This window comes from Jaculus jaculus, chromosome 5, assembly GCF_020740685.1.
Source record: "Jaculus jaculus isolate mJacJac1 chromosome 5, mJacJac1.mat.Y.cur, whole genome shotgun sequence".
NCBI lineage: Eukaryota > Metazoa > Chordata > Mammalia > Rodentia > Dipodidae > Jaculus > Jaculus jaculus.
Window position 1 is genome coordinate 2,460,227 of NC_059106.1, and position 22,044 is coordinate 2,482,270.

The window sequence follows — 22,044 nt, forward strand, 5'->3', positions numbered from 1 at the left end:
GAGGTTGGTGGATGCAAAATTATTGTAAGGAGAGACAAAGTATTGGGGTGGGGTTCTTACAAACCGATCTGTTGGAATACTTGCTTAAGATGTGTGGGGGATTTATACTCTGAAGCAGAAAAGAGATCTTGTTGGCTATGAAGGGTCATCACTTATAAAGGGCTGGGGCCTGGTAGTGAACTGACTTAGCAGGATTCTTACTGTGAGGGAGAGATGTGGACCTCATAGGGACAGGAGGGACACATAATGTCATGAAATAACTGCCAGGAAAGAGAGCTCAGAAGAGCCTGACCATCACATTTGCTCAAAGCACACTCTTTGTCTCGGGTTTCATGTGTTTCCATTCTTTTTTGTAAGTCTATTGTTATTAGATTAAAAGATGGCAGTTTAAATTTTTAAGTTTTTATTTATTTATTTGTAAGCAGAGAGCAAGAGAGAAGAGAGACAGACAGAGCGAATGGGCACATCAGGGCCTATAGCCACTGCAAACGAACTCCAGACCAATGTGCCCCTTGTACATCTGGCTTACATGGATCCTGGGGAATCAAACCTAGGCCCTTTGGCTTTGCAGGCAAACTCCTTAACCACTAAGCAATCTCTCCAGCCCAAAAGTTGACGATTTTAAATGGAATAACTTCCCTCTTTCATGCAGTGTAGGTTTTCCTTTACTTTTTTATTTTTGAGGGGAAAGCAAAAAATAAATGAATGAATGAATAAACAAACCAAAAGAACGAATGGTAGTATCCCGCCACTTTATAAATACACATGGGTGTGCTGGCACACACCTATAGCACTGCACTGGGGAAGCAAGGGCAGGAGGATCATGAGCTCAAGGGCCCGCCTGCTCTATGTAGGGAGACCCTGATGCAAACAAGCATAAAAAAGTCAGCAAAATTAGAACATTCTCTTCATTTCTGTATTTCTTGAAATAAGATATAGTATGTAATATTCATTAATTACTCAGGTGACACAGTTACCTATACTTCATTGGTTTCAGTAAAGTAAAATAGTTGTGGGGCTGGAGAGATGGCTTAGTGGTTAAGGCACTTGCCTGCAAAGCCTAAGGACACAGATTTGATTTCGCAGGACTCACATAAGCCAGATGTACTATGTGGCACATGTGTCTAGAGTTTGTTCACAGTGGCTGGAGGCCCTGGCATGCCCAACTCTCTCTCTCTCTCTCTCTCTGCCTCTCTCTCAAATAAGTAAATGAATATATTTTAAAATAGTTGTGAACGCATGCATTTTCTACAACTCCTATAAAACATAAGCCAGAATAACTAAGATGCTGATGACGATCAGGGCCTGTGGTTGTGCACACCTGCACTTAAAGAAGTTACGAGCAGAGCCCTGTTCAGAGTAGTTTAAATCCAACAGTGGAATGACAGATAAAGTCAAGAGGGCTGGAGAGATGGCTCAACAGTTAAGGTGCTTGCTTACAAAGCCTGAAAACCTGGTTTTGATTCCCCAGTACCCACATAAGCCATATGCACAAAGTGGCTCATGCATCTGCAGTTCATTTGAAGTGGCTAGAGGCCCTGGTGTGCCCATTCTCTTCATCTCTTATCTGCTTGCAGATAAATAAAAATATATAAAAGGAAAAAAAAGCTCATTTGTCAATATTACAAATGATGGTTAAGTTGGTAGCTTAGAGTCCAGAGCCTGATAATTGACCTTTCTCCAGCCTTTCTTTCTTTTTCTTTTTTAGTTTTTTTATTTTTCAAGGTAGGGTCTCATTCTGGCCCAGGCTGACCTGGAATTCACTGTGTAGTTTCAGGGTGGACTTGAACTCACAACAGTCCTCCTACCTCTTCTCCAGAGTGCTGGGATTAAAGGTGTGCACCACCATGCCCAGTTCTTTTTTTGTTTTGTTTTGTTTTTCGATTTTTTAAGGTAGTGTCTCACTTTAGCCCAGGCTGACCTGGAATTCACTATGTAGTCTAAGGCTGGCCTTGAACTCATGGTAATTCTCCTACCTCTGCCTCCAAAGTGCTGGGATTAAAGGCATGCGTCACCATGCCCAGCTTAGCTTTTCTTTAAAAAAAAAAAATTTGTTTATTTGTGAGAGAGGTGTGGGGGGGGGGATAGACATGCCAGGGCCTCTAGCCACTGCAAACAACTCTAGACACATGCACCACCATGAGCATCTGGCTTATGTGGGTACTGGGGAATGGAACCTGTGTCCTCAGGCTTCACAGGCAAACACCTGGTCTGCTCTGCCATCTCTCCAGCCCTCTACGGCCTTTCCACAGTGGAAGCTGGAAGGAATGGAAGGCTTGAGTTGCGCTCCGTGATCAGCAGCTCTGGTCGAGATGGACAGTGGGTGTGGTCTGCAGGGAACAGCAGCTGAGACAGCTGCCTTGAGAAGAGGCAGGAGACTGCACGTGAGACCTGGCACAGGACCAGGGCAGTGTGTCAGCTCTGACTGGATGGTAATGACTGTACCTTTTAAATATTCAACTAAACACATACTTTTAAAATGCTCACCCCAGTAAATATAGTTCTTTAGGCAAACATGTACTTTATTAAAGTGTTTCAGTTGCTATGACAACATATCTGGAATTTATAGCTCCTTATTTTGAGAGGACTTTATTTCTATTTCCTGAGGCATTGACGTCTAAGTCTAAAGTTCTTAACAGCCTCTAGTCTTTGTTGTATGATGAATTCCTGTTGTTCAGAAATCTTAGATTTGTAGCATGTAGCTTGCATAATAAATCTTGAGACATTATTAGTCAATACATGTGGATTTTAAATAGGTATTTTTAAATTTGGAAATATTACCCTTTAAAAAAATATTACTAGGGCTGGAGAGATGGCTTAGCAGTTAAGGCACTTGCCTGAAAAGCCAAAGGACCCAGGTTCGATTCCCCAGGACCCACATAAGCCAGATGCACAAGATGGTACATGCATCTGGAGTTCGTTTGCAGTGGCTGAATGCCCTGGTGTGCCCATTCTCTCTCTCTCCATCTCTCTCCCTCTGTCTGACTCTGTCTCCCTCAATTAAATAAATAGAAATAAAATATAAAAAAATATATTATTAAAGGGCTGGAGAGATGGCTTAGCAGTTAAGCGCTTGCCTGTGAAGCCTAAGGACCCCGGTTTGAGGCTCGGTTCCCCAGGACCCACGTTAGCCAGATGCACAAGGGGGCGCACGCATCTGGAGTTCGTTTGCAGTGGCTGGAGGCCCTGGCACGCCTGTTCTCAATCTCTCTCTCTGTCTCTTTCTCTCTCTCTGTCACTCTCAAATAAATAAATAAATAAAAATATATTACTAAAGCTATATAGCATCATAGTTAAAAACAAAAACCTTTCATTCCAAAAAGAAGTACTCTCTTCACCTTATTCCCCATGGCAACCACTTTCAGTTCTCATAAAAGGCTTTTTTTGTGTTTTTGGTTTTTTTTTGGTTTTCTGAGGTAGGGTCTTATTCTAGCTCAGGCTGACAAGGTATGCACCACTATGCCTGGCAGACTTTTCTTTGTATGTACTTAAATCTCAACACCATGTTTTTATGGCTGCTTAGCTTATATTGCAGCTTCCTTTTTAATTTAGTTATCATCAGTTGGCTTGTCAATATGCAAGTTAAGATTTTAGCTCTTTGCCTCTTGCCTTATCCCATATACATGCTTTTTCCATATTCCTGTCTGTCCATAGAAATGATACAGATTTACTAATTGTTTCAATGTTTATTATTTTTTTCTTTTTTCTTTTTATTCATTTAATTTTTTCAAGGTGGGGTCTTACTGTAGTGCAAGCTGACCTGAAATTCACTATGGAGTCTCAGGCTGGCCTCAAACTCATGGCAATCCTCCTACCTCTGTCTCCTGAGTGCTGGGATTAAAGGCATGCAGCACCATGCCTGACTCCAAAGAAAGGATTTTGATGGAAACAGGACTGGGGAGACTGCTCCGTGGTTAAAGGCACTTGCTTGTAAAGCCTGATGGCCCTGGTTTGAAAGTGGCTCATGTGTCAATTGTTTGTACCGGCAGGTTGTCCTGCCGTGCTCATTCTCTCTCATTTTCTCCTTCTCTCTCTCTTTCAAATAAATAAATTTTTAAAAGATTATTAAAAAATAAACATCAAGAGCTGGGCATGGTGGCACACACCTTTAATCCCAGCACTCAGGAGGCAGAGGTAGGAGAATCACCATGAGTTCGAGGCCACTTTGAAACTACATAGTGAATTCTAGGTCAGCTTGGACTAGAGTGAAACTCTACCTCAAAAAATAAATAAATAAATAAATAAATAAATAAATAAATAAAAAATTCTTTCTTTGGGCTGGAGAGATGGCTTAGCAATTAAGGCACTTGCCTGCAAAGCCAAAAGAACCAGGGTTCAATTCTCTAGGATCCACATAAGCCAGTGCACAAGGTAGTACATGCATTTGGAGTTCCTTTACAGTGGCCTAAGGTCCAGGCACATCCACTCTCTATCCGCCTCTTTCTCTCTTAAATAAGTAAATAAAACATAGAATCCTTTCTTTTAGCTATTTGGGGGGGGGGGGCATGGGGAGGTGTGTGTGTGACTTTTCAAGGTAGGGTTTCACTCTAGCCCAGGCTGACCTGGAATTCACTATGTAGTCTTGGGGTGGCCATGAACTCAACAGTGATCCTTCTATCCCTGCCTCCCAAGTGCTGGGATTAGAGGCAATTGACATCGCCCAGCTTTCTTCTAGTTTTTTCTTTAAAAAATTATTTTTTTCTTTTTTTGGTTTGTTTCATTTTTCAAGGTAGGGTCTCATTCTAGCCCAAGCTGGCATGGAATTCACCATGTAGTCCCAGGGCAGTCTTGAACTCGCAGCAATACTTCTACCTCTGCCTCCCAAATACTGGAATTAAAGGTGTGTACCACCACGTCCAGCTTCTTTAAAGAATATTTTATTTATTTATTTGAGAGAGGGGGATAGATTGATAGAGAATTGGTATGCCAGGGCCTCTAGCCACTGCAAATAAACTCCACGTACATGTGCCACGGCTTTATGTGGGTACTGGGGAATTGACCTGCATCTTTTGCTTTGCAGGAAAATGCCTCAGCCATTAAGCCATCTCTTTAGCCCACCTTCTAGCTTTAAAGAAAAATTACTTAATTGCAAGGAGAGAAAGCGGGTATAGGTGCATCAGGGACTCTAGCCACTGCAAATGAACTCCAGATGCATGTGTCACCTTGTGTACCTGGCTTTACATGGGTCCTAGGGAATCGAATCCTTCTTGTTGTGCTTTGCAGGTAAGTGAATGCCTTACCACTGAGATGTCTCTCTAGCCCTCCTCTTCTAGCTTTTTGAAACTTACAGCACACTATCTACAGCTACCCCACTATGTAGTAACACACTGATAAATCTTGTATATCTTAGTACCAATGGATGATATTTTCTTCCACATTTGTTTTATATCTTTGGAGTCAATAACTACTAAGATTATTTTTCTAGCCCGGCCTGGTGGCACATGCCTTTAATTCCAGCACCGGGGGTGGGGCGGAAGAGGTATGATGGAGAGCAGAGTGACAAAGGGGAAAGTGGGGAAAGGGAGAGAATTACCATGGGTTATTGCCTATAATTATGGAAGTTGTCAATAAAAAACTAAATTAAAAAAAATAGAGCTTGCATGGTGGTGCACACCTTTAATCCCAGCATTCAGGAGGCAGAGGTAGGAGGATCTCTGTGAGTTTGAGGCCACCCTGAGACGACATAGTTAATTCCAGGTCAGCCTGAGCTACAGTGAGACCCTACCTTGATAAATAAAAAAAAAAAAAAAAGCTTTTGCTCTGCCTCTCTTCATCCTTTCCCCTTTTCCCCCTTCACTTCTTATCTATCCTTCTTTTCCTATTTCTCTTCCCCCTCATCCCATTCTCCTTCCTCTTCATCTGCTTCCTCTCTGCCTCCTCCTTCACTATCTGTGTACCAATCAGTATTTCTTTTTTTTTTTTTTGGTTTTCAAGGTAGAGTCTCACTCTAGCCCAGGCTAACCTTGAATTCACTATGCAGTCTCAGGGTGGCCTGGAACTCACAGCGTTCCTCCTACTTCTGCCTCCCCAGTGCTCTGATTAAACACATGCGCCACCATGCCTGGCAAGCTCTGTTTTTCTTAATTTATTTTTTTACTGACAACTTCCTCAATTATAGACAATAACCCATAATAGTTCCCTTCCTCCCCCCACTTTCCCCTTTGCAACGCTACTCTCTGTCATACCTCCTCCCCGCCCCCAGTCAGTCTCTCTTTTACTTTGATGTCATCATTTTCCTCCTGTTATGATGGTCTTGTGTAGGTAGTGTCAGACACTACAAGGTCATGGACATCCAGGCCATTTTATGTCTGGATGAGCACGTTGTAAGGAGTCTTACCCTTCCTTTGGCTCTTACATTCTTTCCATCACCTCTTCCACAATGAACCCTGAGCCTTCTTGGAAGGTGTGATAGAGATATTTCAGTGCTGAGCACTCCTCTGTCACTTCTTCTCAGCACCATGGTGCCTTCTGAGTCATCCCAAGGTCACTGCCATCTGAAAAGAGAGGGTTCTCTACCAAAAGAGGGAGTAGCATTAATATATAGGTATGAACATGAAGAGAAGTGCTTACCGGGCAGTTTGGTGAGCATATATTTAGCCAGACACCAGCAGACATACACCCCTAGAGCTCATAACTACCCCTGTTATAGGTTTGCAGTATCAGGCATGTATTCCCTCCCATGGAGTGGTCCTCCAGTCCAATTAGAGAGCAGTTGGTTTCTCCCATAATAGACATGCCACTATTGCACCCATTGGCTTATTTGGCCTGGATGGCTAATTTTTTTTTCTCTTTAAGATTTTTGTGGTAGGGTCTCATTCTAGCTGACCTGTAATTTACTATGTAGTCTCAGGGTGGCCTCAAACTCACAGTGATCCTCCTATCTCTGCCTCCCGAGTGCTGGGATTAAAGGTGTGCACTACCACAATCAGCCTTTTTTTGTAATTGACAACTTCTATAATTGTAAACAATATCCCATGGTAATTCCCTCCCCCCCACACACATTGCCCTTTGAAACTCCACTCTCCACCATATCCCCTCCCCCCTCTCAATCAGTATCTCTTTTATTTTGATGTCATGATCTTTTCTTCCTCTTATGATGGTCTTGTGTAGGTAGAGTCAGGCACTGTGAGGTCATGTATATCTAGGCTATTTTGTCTCTGGAGGAGCACATTGTAAGGAGTCCTACACTTCCTTTGGCTCTGAAATTTTTTTGTAATCATTTTTATTTTTATTTATTTTTCTTTTTTTCTCAATTTTTACTAACATTTTCCATGATTATAAAAAATATCCCATGGTAATACCCTTCCTTCCCCCACTTTCCCCTTTGAAACTCCATTCTCCATCATATCCCCTCCCCATCTCAATCAGTCTCTCTTTTATTTTGATGTCATAATCTTTTCCTCCTCTTATGATGGTCTTGTGTAGCTAGAGGTAGTGTCAGGCACTATGAGATAATGGATATCCAAGCCATTTTATGTCTGGAGGGAGCACGTTGTAAGGAGTCCTACCCTTCCTTTGGCTCTTACATTCTTTCGCCACCTCTTCTGTAATGGACCCTGAACCTTGGAAGGTGTGATAGAGATATTTCAGTGCTGAGCACTCCTCTGTCACTTCTTCACAGCACCATGGTGCCTTCTGAGTCATCCGAAGGTCACTGCCATCTATAAAGAGAAGCTTCTCTAACTAAAACTGAGAGTAGCATTAATATATGGGTATGAACATTAAGAGAAGTGCTTACTGGGCAGTTTGGTGAGCATAGTATATATATTTAGCCAGAAACTAGCAGATGTTTTACCCCTAGGGCTCATGACTACCCCTGTTGTAGGTTTTCAGTATCAGAGATGTATTCCCTCCCATAGATTGGGCCTTCAGTCAAAATAGAGAGTGGTTGGTTTCCCCCATAACAGATGTGCCACAATTACACCCGTTGGCTCATTTGGCCTGGCTGGCCAAATATAAGGCTTGCAGTGTCCACTGTTGAGTATTGTCACTAGTGATTTCTCTCTCTCCTATTGAACTGCATGCAGTGTTGTTTTTTTTTTTTTCCAGCTTTGTCAGCTGGTCTACATGGAGGATGTTTTCAACTCAGCTCCAGTGGGATTTCTCAGTGACATTGCAGCCCAAGTATGTGGAGTTTTCAGTAATAAGCCCTTACCATCGATTCCTGGTGGGAAACCAAGAATCTTGGCAATGGTCTGTAATGATTTGGGGCATCAAGGACCTCCCTAGCCAATTAACTGGAAGGTATCCCATCCCTGGCACTGAAAATTTTTTAGTAACAATCTATGGCTTCTGGGTGTTCCATTGTCCAAGAAAAGTAGGTTTCTATATGACTTATTTATACCCTCTTAGATTTTGATTAGCCCTCCCTCCACCTTTCCTTTACTCAGTCTGTTCTCCTTACCTTACTTAGGCCTTTCCATCCCCATTAATCTGTTCTTCTACTTACATATATACAATACCATCCTATTAAGTCTCCTCCTCCCTCCCTTTCTGTTCCCTTTATATCCCCTTTCTAGTTTACTGGCCTGTGCTACTGAGTTTTATTCCAACTTACATAGAAGTTCAGGCATTTGTAGCTAGGATCCACATATGAGAGAGAACATGTGATGTTTTGCCTTCTGGGCCTGGGTTACCTCACTTAGTATAATCCTTTCCAGATCCATCCATTTTTCTGCAAATTTCATAATTTAATTTTTCTTTACTGCTGAGTAGAACTCCATTATATAAATGTGCCACATCTTCCACTCATCAATGGAAGGACATCTAGCCTGGTTCCATTTCCTAGCTATTATAAATAGAGCAGCAATAAACATGGTTGAGCAAGTATCTCTAAGGTACTGAGGCCTTAGCATATATGCCTAGGAGTGCTATAGCTGGGTCATATGGTAAATCTATTTTTAGCTGTCTCAGGAACCTCCACACTGATTTACACAATGGCTGGACCAGATTGCATTCCCACCAATAGTGTAGAAGGGTTCCTCTTTTTCCACATCCTTGCCAGCATTTATGGCCATTTATTTTCATGATGGTAGCCAATCTCACAGAAGTGAGATGGAATCACATTGTAGTTTTAATCTGCATTTCCCTGATGGCTAGATTTTTTTGTTTGTTTGTTTTGTTTTGTTTTTTTTTTGTTTTTCAAGGTAGGGTCTCACTCTGGCTCAGGCTGACCTGGAATTCACTATGTAGTCTCAGGGTGGCCTCGAACTCACGGCGATCCTCCTACCTCTGCCTCCCAAGTGCTGGGAATAAAGGTGTGTGCCACCACGCCCGGCTAGATTTGTTTTTTTTTTTTTTTCCGAGGTAGTCTCACTCTAGCCCAGGCTGACCTGGAATTCACTATGTAATCTCAGGGTGGCCTTGAACTGATGACCCTCTTCCTACCTCTCTCTGCCTCTTGAGGGCTAGGACTAAAGATGTGTGCCACCATGCCCAGCTGATTGAAGTCTTTTTATTTCTTTTAATGGAAGCATCTTTTATGCTAGTGTCCTAAAATCTCATGATGGTGGGCCTTTCTCTGGATCCTTAGAAGACTACTGTGTTAGTTTCTTTCTCCTGCTGGGACAAAATACCTGACCAGAAACAGCTCAGGGAAGGACAGGAGCACTGAGGAGATGGCTCCTTATTAAATGTGCTTGCTTGCAAAGCCTGCTTGCCGAATTTCACTTCACCAGCACCCGGGTAAAGCTACCACACTTGTTTTTTTTTACCCTGGTAGAAGACCTGGAAGGAGCCAGCAGCTGACATCAGATTGTAACATGAACAGGGAGGAAGTAGAGAGACATGAATGCTGAATACACAGTTAGCCTTCTCCTAAAAAAAAAAAAAAAAAAATTAGCTGGGCTTGGTGGCGCATATCCTTAATCCCAGCACTCAGGAGGCAGAAGTAAATGCATCACTGTGAGTTTGAGGCCACCCTCTGATTATAGAGTGAATTTCAGGTCAGCCTAGACTAGAGTAAGACCCTACCTTGGAAAAAAAAAATTAGTTATTTGAGAGAGCGACAAAGACAGAGAGCGTGGGTATTCCAGGGCCTCCTGTCACTGCAAACAGACCCCAGATGCATGTACCACTTTGTGCATCTGGCTTTATATGGGTACTTGGGAATCAAACCCAGACTGAGGCTGTGCAAATAAACACTTTCAATTGCTGAGCCATCTCTGTAGCCCCTTCTCCTTTGTCTAAGATCTGGGAACCCAGCTTATGGGATAGTGAGGCCCACCATTAGGGTGTGTCTTCCCACCTACTCTGGAAAACCTGTCTCAGACATGACCAGAGCTTTGTTTCCTTGGTGATTCTAAATCCTGTCAAGTTGACAACCAGGCTAAACATCACAGATACTCAGTGAAATTTTCTGAGTTTCTAAGTAACTAGTTTTTTGCTATTTTGCATTTTTACTTTTGTTTTGAGACAAGATCTTTGTAGCTCAGGTTGACCTTGAACTCACAAGTGCTAAGATTATATGCCTGAACTGCCAGTAACTCGTATTTAACTCTTAAGTAATAGTATATTCATGTTATTTTTTTCTGGTTTCTTTCTTTTTTTTTTTTTTTTTTTTGAGGTAGGGTCTCACTCTAGTCCAGGCTGACCTGAAATTAACTATATAGTCTCAGGATGGCCTCAAACTCACGGTTATCCCCCTAACTCTGCATCCCAAGTGCTAGGATTAAAGGCATGTGCCACCATGCCCAGCTATATTCATGTTTTAAATTAAATTCATAATATCCATTTAACAAATATTTTAAAAAGTATTTTTCGGGGCTGGAGGAATGGCTTAGTGATTAAGGTGTTTGCCCATGAAGCCAGAGGACTCAAGTTCGATTCCTCAGGACCCACATAAGCCAGATGCACAAGGTAGCGCATGCATTTGGAGTCTATTTGCAGTGGCTAAAGGCCCTAGTGCACCCATTCCATTCTCTCTGTCTGCCTCTCTCTCCCTTTCTCCCTATCTCTCTCTCTCTCTCAAATAAATAAAATAATAAAAGTTAAAAATATTTTTATTTGCAAGCAGAGAGAGACAGATACACACACACACACACACACACAGAGAGAGAGAGAGAGAGAGAGAGAGAGAATGGGCATACCGGGTCTCTAGCCATTACAAACTCCAGATGCATGAACCACTTTGTGCATTTGGCTTTACATGGGTACTGGGGAATTGAACATGGGTCATTAGGCTTTACAGGTAAGCACCTCAACTGTTGAGCCATCTCTCCAGCCCTAATTAATCTTTTTTAAAAAGCTGTTTCTCTTTTAAGATTTTTAAAAAGTTTTTATTTATTAGAGAAAGAAAGGGAAGAGAGAGAAAGAATGGGCATGCCAGGGGCCCTAGATACTGCAAAAGAACTGCAAATGCATATGCCACCATATGCATCTGGCCTCTGTAGGTTCTGGGGACTCTAACCTAGGACCTTAGGCTTTGCAGGTAATTTCCTTAAGTGCTGAGCCATCTCTTCAGCCCTAATTAATTTTTTTGTTTTGTTTTGTTTTGTTTCAAGGTAGAGTCTCACTCTAGTTCAGGCTGACCTGGAATTTGGTATGTAGTGTCAGGCTGGCCTCGAACTCACGGCGGTCCTCCTACCTCTGCCTCCTGAGTGCTGGGATTAAAGGCATGTGCCACCATGCCCAACTTCTAATTAATCTTTTAAAAATATTTATTGGAGGGCCACCCTGAGACTACATAGTGAATTCCAGGTCAGCCTGGGCTACAGTGAGACCCTTCCTCAAAAAAACAACAAAAATTATTATTGGGGCTGGAGAAGTGGCTCAGCAGTAAAGACACTTGCCTGCAGAGCCTGATAACCTGGGTTCGACTCCCCAGTCCCCATATAAAGCCAGATGCCTAAAGTGGCATATGCATCTGGAGTTCATCTGCAGTGGCTAGAGGCCCTGGCTTGCCCATTCTTTCTTTCTCTTTTCTCTTTCTCTCTCTCCATGTATCTCTCTGCTTGCAAATAAGTAAATAAATAAAATTTTATTTATTTATTTATTTATTTATTAAAGAAAGAATGAGTATGGTAGGTCCTCCTGCCTCTGCAAACGAACTCCAGATCCATGTGCCACTTTGTGCATTTGCCTTTATGTGGGTGCTGGGTAATTGGACCCAGTTCATCTGGCTTTGCAAGTATCTTGAAGTGCTGAGCCATATCCCCAGTTCCATTTAATTAGTCTTTAAGGCATTCCATCTTGTTTGCTTACTCTTAGGTAACTTGGCCTCCCATTCACTAAAAAAGACTTTAATCTTCATTGTCCTGATTTTTTTTCTTCTACCTCACAATTTTCCTAACTCCCTCTGTTCTCTCAGAACTCCCTCCTATGTTCTTGATCCTCATTTAAGGCTCTTCCAGAATTTTGTGTATCCAGAAGACAAACTAAGTGCCCTAATTTTTCATTCTTGTAAGTGTGTGTCTGTAGGCACACCATATCATGGCATACATGTGGAGATCTCAGGTCTCAGGTGTTGATCCTTATATTCCACCTTGTTTGAGGAAGGTTCTCCTCTCTACCCCCTCCCTCCCCACCAGTGCATAATCCGGTCTACCTGACCTGCAAGCTTGCAGGAATTCTGTCTATCTCCCATCTTGCCATAGTAAGGCTGGGGTTACAGACAGTCTCTACTGATTATGGCCTTATGCAGGTTCTGGGATCCCAACTCTGATTATCACACCACACAACAAGCACTTTTACCCACTGAGACAGCTCTCCAGACCCCTGCGTACTTTGTTAACTGACTTTTTGTAATTCTACCTAGTTATCCTACGTTGAAAAGTAAATAAACCAACTTCTATTAAAACTTAAGCTTCATGGGGCTGGAGAGATGGCTTGGTGGTTAAGGCATTTACCTGAAAAGCCAAAGGATCCCAGTTTAATTCTCCAGGACCCATGTAAGCCAGATGCATAAGTGGGCACATGCATGTTTGCAGTGGCTGGAGGCCCTGGTGCACCCACTCTCTCTCTCTCTGCCTCTTTCTATCTTTCAAATAAATAAATATATATATAAAATAATAAATATTAAAAAATCTTAAGCTTCAGCTGGGTGTGGTGGCGCATGACTTTACATTTTAAAAATATTTATTTATTTGAGAGAGAGAGAGATACATAAATAGGCAGGTAGAGAGAGAGAGACAGAGAGGATGGGCACGCCAGGGCCTCCAACCACTGCAAAGGAACTCCAGATGCATGTGCCCCTTGTGCATCTGGCTTATGTGGGTCCTGGGGAGTCGGACCTGGGTCCTGTGGCTTTGCAGTCAAGCACCTTAACCACCAAGCCATCTCTCCAGCCCTGGCTCATGGCTTTAATCCCAGTGCTTGGGAAGCAGTGGTAGGAGGATTGCTGGATTAAAGGCCTCCCTGAGACTACATAATAAATTCCTGGTTAGAGTGGGCTAGAGAGAGAGAGACCCTACCTCGAAAAATCAAAATAAATAAATAAATAAATAAATAAAATAAATAAAAAATAAAAGCCAGGTGTGGTCATGCACGCCTTTAATCCCAGCATTTGGGAGGCAAAGGTAGGAAGATTACCATGAGTTCAAGGCCATCCTGAGACTACTTAGTGAATTCCAGGTCAGCCTGGACTAGAGTGAGACCCTATGTTGAAAAATAAATACCTTAAGCTCCAGTTCTAGGCTTATTATTATTTTACAGTCTTTTCTGTTTAAAAAATCTATATTTTGCCAGGTGTGGTGGCACATGCCTTTAATCCCAGCACTCAGGAGGCAGAGGTAGGAGGATCACCATGAGTTTGAGGCCACCCTGAGAGACTACATAGTGAATTCCCGGTCAGCCTAGGCCAGAGTGAGACCCAACCTTGACAAACAAAACAAAACAACAACAACAAAAAAAAAAATCTGTTTTTTAAAATCTTCCATTTTTTCCTTAACCCCTTCTACTTTCTTCTGTATAACTGTTTGGAAAACCATCTAAACAAAACTACTATCCTCCACTTAACCATACACTGTCTGTTCTGTACCCACTTGTGATTTTTAAATTTTTTTTTGTTCATTTTTATTTATTTAAGAGTGACAGAGAAAGAGAGAGGCAGAGAGAGAGAGAATGGACGCACCAGGGCGTCCAGCCACTGCAAATGAACTCCAGACGCGTGCGCCCCCTTGTGTATCTGGCTAACCTGGGTCCTGGGGAATCGAGCCTCGAAGCGGGGTCCTTGGGCTTCACAGGCAAGCACTTACCTGCTAAGCCGTCTCTCCAGCCCCCACTTATGATTTTTGTCTTGCTTCTCTTTTATTCTATCGTGGTTTGCATCTGATGTGTCCCCCAGGGCCCATACCATAAAGGCTCAGTTTCTAGCTGATGGCTTTGAGAAGGTTGTTGGTGGCTTTTTCCACTAGAGGATTCACATGCACAGCGTCATTGAGAAGTGGTGGAGACTAGGGGGTGGAACTCTACAGAAGAATAGTCACCCCGAGCCCTTCACTCGTCCTGCCTCCTGGCTCTGGAGGGGTGTCCTCCTCTACCACACGCCCCTGCTTTGATACTTGACCTCCCAGGGCCAGACATGAGGGAGCCACATGACCAGGGCGTGAGAAGGTGTTGTCCAAAATACATCTTTATTTCTTTAAGTTGATTTCTCTCAGGTATTTTTTCACAGTAATGAAAACATGTCTGACATACCTTGACATCACCCTTGGTCCTTAGGATCTCTAGAGAAGAAAATAACACCACACTTATGGAAACATACCAATATACACAGACACTTATTAATCCATTAAAAGTGAGAAGATTTTTAAATACAAATTACTATGATATTGATGATGTTTAACCTTTCTTACTTAGGCAGGTGCTGTCAAGGATTATATTAAGATGATGCTTCAGAATGACTCGCTTAAGTTTCTGGTTTTTGCTCATCACTTAACTATGCTGCAAGCCTGCACAGAAGCAGTCATCGAAAACAAGGTATTGTGATGTTTGCTTAACATTTCTTTTTGAGTTTGCCAGCAGACAGCGATGGAGAAAGGGACAGAGAATAGGCATGCTCAGGCCTCTAGCCACTGCAAACAAACTCCAGATGCATGTCCCACTTTGTGCATCTGGCTTTATGTGGGTGCTAGGTCATTAGGCTTTGAAGGCAGGTGCCTTAACCTCTGAACCAATTTTCTCCAGCCCTTGACAATTTTCTCCAGACTTTGATTTTTTTTTTCCCCCGAGGTAGAGTCTTGCACTAGCCCAGGTGGACCTGGGATTTCCTATGTAGTCTTAGCCTGGTGACTGAGACTGGTGACCCTCTTAATTCAACCTCCCCAGTGCTGGGATTAAAGGTGTGTGCCATTACATCTGGCCCTTGATTTTTTTTTAAAGATTTTATTTTTATTTATTTATTAGAGACAGAAAGACAGGAGAGGCAGAGTGATAGTGCACATGTCAGGGCCTTTAACCACCACAAACGAACTCCAGATGCATGTACCACCATGTGCTTCAGGCTTATGTGGAAGCTGAAGAATCACCTGGGTCCTTAGGCTTTGCAGGCATGCGCCTTAACCACTAAGCCTTTTTTTGTTTTTTGTTTTTTTTTGAGGTAGGGTCTCACTCTAGTCCAGGCTGGCCTGGAATTCACTCTGTAGTCTCAGGGTGGCCTTGAACTCTCAGTGACTGTCCTACCACTGCCTCCAGAGTGCTGGGATTAAAGGTGTGCACCACCACGCATGGCCCTGATTTTATTTTTAATAGAGCAAAGTTTGTACTGCAGATTCCCCCACACTAAACAGCTGGACTGCAGACTTCTTCACACTGAACAGTTACACTGCAGACTAATTCATACTGAACATCTGGACTGCAGATTTCTTCACACCGAACATCTGGAATGCAGACTTCTTTACACTGAACATCTGGACTGCAGACTTCTTCACACTGAACAGCTATACTGCAGACTAATTCATACCGAACATCTGGACTGCAGACTTCTTCACACCAAACAGCTACACTGCAGACTTCTTCACACCGAGCAGCTGGACTGCAGACTTCTTCACACTGATCAGCTGCACTGAAGACTAATTCATACTGAACATCTGGACTGCAGATTTCTTCACACCAAACATCTGGAATGCAGACTTCATTACACTGAACATCTGGACTGCAGTCTTCTTCACACTGAACAGCTACACTGCAGACTTCTTCACACCAAACAGCTGGACTGCAGACTTCTTCACACTGAACAGCTACACTGCAGACTTCTTCACACCAAACAGCTGGACTGCAGACTTCTTCACACTGAACAGCTACACTGAAGACTTCTTCACACCGAACAGCTAGACTGCAGACTTCTTCACACTGAACAGCTACACTGCAGACTTCTTCACACCAAACAGCTGGACTGCAGACTTCTTCACACTGAACAGCTACACTGAAGACTTCTTCACACTGAACAGCTGGACTGCAGACTTCTTCACACCGAACAGCTACACTGAAGACTAATTCATACCGAATATCTGGACTGCAGACTTCTTCACACCAAACATCTGGACTGCAGACTTCTTCACACTGAATAGCTACACTGAAGACTTCTTCACACCGAACAGCTGGACTGCAGACTTCTTCAAACTGAACAGCTACACTGCAGACTAATTCATACCAAACATCTGGACTGCAGACTTCTTCACACTGAACATCTACACTGCAGACTTCTTCATGCCAAATAGCTGGACTGCAGACTTCTTCACACTGAACAGCTACACTGCAGACTAATTCATACTGAACATCTGGACTGCAGACTTCTTCACACTGAACATCTGGAATGCAGACTTCTTTACACCAAACAGTTAGAAGGCACACTTTCCCCACACTGAACATCATGTTTAACCCCATTAGATGAATTTGCTTAGATGTTTCAAAAATATGTTATTTTATATATAACTTTTTTTTTTTTTTTTTTATGAGGTAGGATCTCACTGTAGCCTATATTGACCTGAAATTTATTATGTAGTCTCAGGGTGGCCTTGAACACACAGCAGTCCTCCTACCTCGGCCTTCTGAGTGCTGAAATTTAAGGCATGTGTGTCACTATGCCTAGCATAAGTAACTTATTATTAAATGTTTTCTTATGGATTAAGCTAATATTACATTATATTGTTGTAGTGGACATTAATTTGTTATAGTGGTATACTTTTGTCTCCTTTATACCAATCTTAAGATTTTTCTCTGTTCAATTTATCTGAATTAATTAATGATATTCTGCCTTGATAGCTATAATGTGAATTTCAAGTGGTTTTTATTTGTTTGTTTGCTTGCTTGCTTGCTTGTTTTTCAAGGTAGTGTGCTGCTATATTCTAGGCTGATTTGGAATTCACTATATAGTCTCAGGGTGGCCTCAAACTCATGGAAATCCACCTACCTCTGCCTCCTGAGTGCTGGGATTAAAGATGTGTGCCAACATGTCTGGTTCTTTTTTTAGTATTTAAAAATTTTTTTACTAATTTCCAGTCAGAGAGAGAATGGCTGCATGCAAAAATGAGAGAGAGAAACAGAATGGCTGTTCCAAGACTTCCAGCCACTGCAAACAGACTCCAGATATATGCCTCATTTTGTGCATCTAGCTTTACATTGGTACCATGAACTCAAACCTGGGTCATTTGGCATTGCAAGCATAAACCTAACTGCTGAGCCATTTGTCCAGCCCAAATTTCAGTTTTGTTCCTGGACATACCATGAGAATGATGTAGTTGACATGGAAGAATGTGTCAGCCAATGTTACTTTTCAAGGACAATCAATTATACCTTTTAAATTTCCAGGCAGTATACTTGATAGGAAACATTATGTTAATACAGACTAATTTAAAAATATGGCCCATGTAATTTATTAGGCTAACTCCTAATGTGTTTTCTTAGGGACTATTTGACTTCCCATAGATGAATCAGTGACAGCGTCTTCTGTAAATTTTACCTGCCTTTTATCCTCTAAATGTTGTGGTGTTGGAGGAATGCTTAGAAGCAGCCAAAAGCGATTTCCTAACAAATAATGTGAGCATAGTATACATGTAGCACACGGCCACTTGCCAGTACAGCAAAATGTTTGTAAAGTCTGGCATAAAGCCATATTTTTAGCATTGGTAATATGTTTATTGATATTTACTCAAAAAGTAATCCTAATGCTTCCTTCATTAGAAGATTTATGATAACATACTATAATTGTTACAGGTTAAAAGGTCCTTTCTCATTGATTATCATCCTCTGAGGAAAAAATGAGTTTTGAATGACTTAGTAATAAAAGAAAATTAGTATTTCCTTACTCTGAATCTGTTCTTCTGTAAGATCACTGGAATCTCTTCTAGGCATAGCATTCCACCTCTTTTCTCTACATTAATTCTACTGATGTGTCAGCACTTTATTTTTATTAGGAGTGAGAAACAAGGCTACACATTTGCTATATGAGACCATGTACATGTCCCGAGACCTTGTTCTTTCCTTGGCTCTGGGTTCATACATGCTTGTGATAAACTTGAGGGAAAAATCTTAAAAGGTATTCACAGAGCAGGGAGTTAGCTTCTCCCAAACTTTCCCTGCTCTGACTCTGTATTTCTTTTAGAAAGAGCCTGAGAGGATTTTGCGACATCCCAGAGGAGACATTAAATGGCTCATTGGTCATGTGTATATGCTCTGTGACAACAGAAAGTCATAATTTAATGATTCACTTAGATATTCCCATTTTAAAATGAACATTCTTGGGCTGGCGAGATGGATTAGCGATTAAAGTGCTTGCCTGCAAAGCCTCAGAACTGTTCAAATCTCCAGGTCCCACATAAGCCAGACACACGGCAATGCAGGTGTGCAATGTCACACACACACATAAGGTAGTGCATGTGTCTGGAGTTCATGTGCAGTGGCTGAAGGCCCTGGTGCACCCATTCTTTCTCTCTGCCTCTCTCTTTCTCTCTTAAATAAAAAATTTTAAAAATTAACATTCTTGGGCAGGAGGGATGGCTTAGCGGTTAAGGCATTTGCCTACAAAGCCAGAGGACCCAGGTTTGATTGCCCAGGACTCGCATTAGCCAGATGCACAGGGGCCGCATGCATCTGGAGTTCATTGGCAGTGGCTGGAGTCCCTGGCACACCCATTCTCTCTCTCTCTTCCTCTTTCTATGGCAAATGAATAAATAAATATAATACTTTTTAAATTAACATTCCTATTTTTTTTCTTCGTTTTTTTCAAGGTAGGGTCTCGTTCTAGCTCAAGCTGACCTGGAATTCACTATGTAGACTCAGGGTGGCCTTGAACTCACAGTGATCCTCCTACCTCTGCCTGCCAAGTGCTGGGATTAAAGACATGTTCCACCATGCCCAGATAACATTCTTATTTTTTTTCCTTTATTTATTTATTTATTTTTGGTTTTTTGAGTTAGGGTCTCACTCTAGCCCAGGCTGACCTGGAATTCACTATGTAGTCTCAGTGTGGTCTCAAACTCATGGTGATCCTCCTGCCTCTGCCTCCCAAATGCTGGGATTAAAGGCGTGCACCACCACACTCAGCCATGCTTATTTCTTAAGTATTAAAATGATGTCTTCTATAGAAGTATATACTTGAATGAAATAATTTGAAATTTAAGGATTATGTTTGGTTTTTGTGAAGTTGACAGAGTTATTTTAGCTATTCTAATATGGTTCTTTTTTCACAACTCAGATTGGTCCTAATGGTAACACTGTTCAGTTTAACACTTAATGTTTTTCAACTTTTTAAAGTAATGTGTGGGTGAATACAGGTATGTCATATATTTTTTGAGTTTAATAATGTAAAATGAGGCTTAAATGGTACATTAAGAGTGATACTTTTCTAGTTAACATCTGGGTTATATCTCAGAAATAAATGTAAATGTAAGCCAGTCTAATCAAAAAAGTGTAGCTCCAGATTCAGCGAGAACTTCCATCTCAAGGAAATAAAGCAAAAACGTTATAGAGGACATCTGACATCCTCCTCTGACCTCCATACATGTGTACACACATCTGCACACACATGGGCAAATACCACACACACATATAAAATAAATAAATACACCACTCTTCATACATCAGTGCATAAGCAAAACACCTTTTCTACAATTCTAGTTTTTATTTTTATTTATTTATTTGAGAGAAAATGGCAGGTAGGGAGAGACAGGTAGACAGTGGGTGCCCATAGCCTCCTGCCACTGCAAACAAACTCCAGTGTGGCATGGTGGTGCACACCTTTAATCCCTGAAATTGAGAGGCAGAGGTAGAAGGATTGCTATGAGTTCAAGGCCACACTAGTAAATTCCAGGTCAGCCTCAGCTAGAATGAGATTCTACCTTGAATAAATAAATAAATAAATAATCTCCAGATGAATATGCCACCCTGTGCATCTGGCTTTATATGAGTATTGGGGAATTAAACCTGAGTCATCAGGCTTTGCAGGCAGTGCCTTATCCTCTGAGCCATCTCTCCAGCCCTAGAATTAATGATCATTTAACCTTAAAGTTAGCCTCACTCATTGTGTAAAGGTTGAATGCTAATTTACATAGTATTTTACTAAGGAAGCATTAGCTTAATTCATAAAAGATCTGTGTAGCTCCTGATGCTTGTAAGCTACTGCCTTTGGTGTAAAGGTTAAAAAGGAAATGGTTGCTGGGCATGGTGGTGCACCCCTTTAATCCCAGCACTTGGGAGGCAGAGGTAGGAGGATTACCATGAGTTTGAGGCCACCCTGAGAGTACATAGTGAACTCCAGGGTTAGAATGAAACCCTACCTCAAAAAAAAAAAAAAAAAAGGAGAAGAAGAAGTAAATGGTTATAAGAAACTTAAGATTCTTTGTTTTTATGTCTAAGTATAAAGATTATTTAATACATTGTTGTTTGTCCCTTAATAGTTTTATTATTAATAAGCGAACACACAAATCCAATCAATTAAAGGTTATTAATAATCTCAAAATATACCAGAAGACAAACAACATGAAGAGAGGAGATTTTGCACTCCTTCTCAAGTGCCATTTTTATTCACTGAGCTATGTAAGATACCTTCTTTTTAGAAACTTAAGATTCTTCTTGCATAACATTTGTCAGCTTGACATCTTAATCATTTTTCCTTTTGTATGACCATGAAAGTAAGACAGATACATACAATATATATGGGCGTGTGGGGTCTGTTTAACATCATCATCTCCCTGTTGGTGCTAGACTCGTTACATCAGGATAGATGGAAGTGTGCCGTCTTCAGAAAGGATCCATCTGGTCAATCAGTTTCAGAAAGATCCTGACACTCGGGTGGCAATCCTGAGCATTCAGGCTGCTGGCCAGGTAAGAAATGTCACATCTGAGTGTGATAAAAGAATGTTGGGGGCATAATAAAAGGGCCATTAACCACACTTCTGGTTTATGTACTTTTAATTTAATGTCTGGATGTCTATTGTAGTAAATATGCATTCTACTCCAAAGAGCCTTAGAAAATATAACAGATGGTTCAAAACCTTTGGTTCAATGCTTCCTGAATTTTTAAAGAAAGAATTTCCAAGAACAGTGTGGTTAGTTTGATTGTAATATCTTACCCTGGCCTTTTCTCTTTCCTTTGGATTGCATAGGCTCTCTCATATCTTTGTCATGCCACTAATCACACTGGTTGTGGGTTTTTTGTTTGTTTGCTTGTTTTGTTTTTGTTTTTTCAAGGTAGCGACTCAGCCTAGCCCAGGCCGACCTGGATTCACTCCTATAGTCCCAGGCTGGCCTTGAATTTACAGCAGTCCTCCTACCTCTACCTCCCACGTGCTGGGATTAAAGGTGTGCATGCCTGGCTACTGGTTGTGTTTAATCCGAGCATATGAAACAGTGTGAACTGGAGAGGGGGACCTTTATATTTTGGAATTTGTCACAGAGTGCCCTGGTTTATCTATTGAAATTATGTTTGGGGGCTGGAGAGATGGTTTAGCAGTTAAGGCACTTGCCTGTGAAGACTAAGGACTCATGTTTGACTTTCTAGGTCCCACATAAGCAAAAGGCACAGGTGATACAAGCATGCAAGGTTACACATGCACACAAGGTGGCACATGTGTCTGGAGTTCAATTTCAGTGGCTGGAGGCCTTGCCATG

At 41.7% G+C, this 22,044-nt stretch overlaps 1 protein-coding gene and 1 pseudogene across 6 annotated transcripts in view; both read left to right on the top strand.

Annotated features, from left to right (window-relative positions):
* Positions 1–22,044, top strand: part of Zranb3 (zinc finger RANBP2-type containing 3) — a 221,985-nt gene that overhangs the window by 121,379 nt on the left and 78,562 nt on the right. For 5 of the 6 annotated variants that reach the window (XM_045148632.1, XM_045148631.1, XM_045148633.1 and 2 more), the window contains 2 exons: positions 14,797–14,916; positions 21,139–21,258. In XM_045148632.1, coding sequence (XP_045004567.1) covers positions 14,797–14,916; positions 21,139–21,258 — 240 coding nt within the window. Of the gene's footprint in view, positions 1–8,097; positions 8,125–14,796; positions 14,917–21,138; positions 21,259–22,044 lie in introns of those variants that run through there. The other variant, XM_045148636.1, reaches the window with a different exon arrangement.
* Positions 18,325–18,451, top strand: LOC123461265 (annotated as a pseudogene).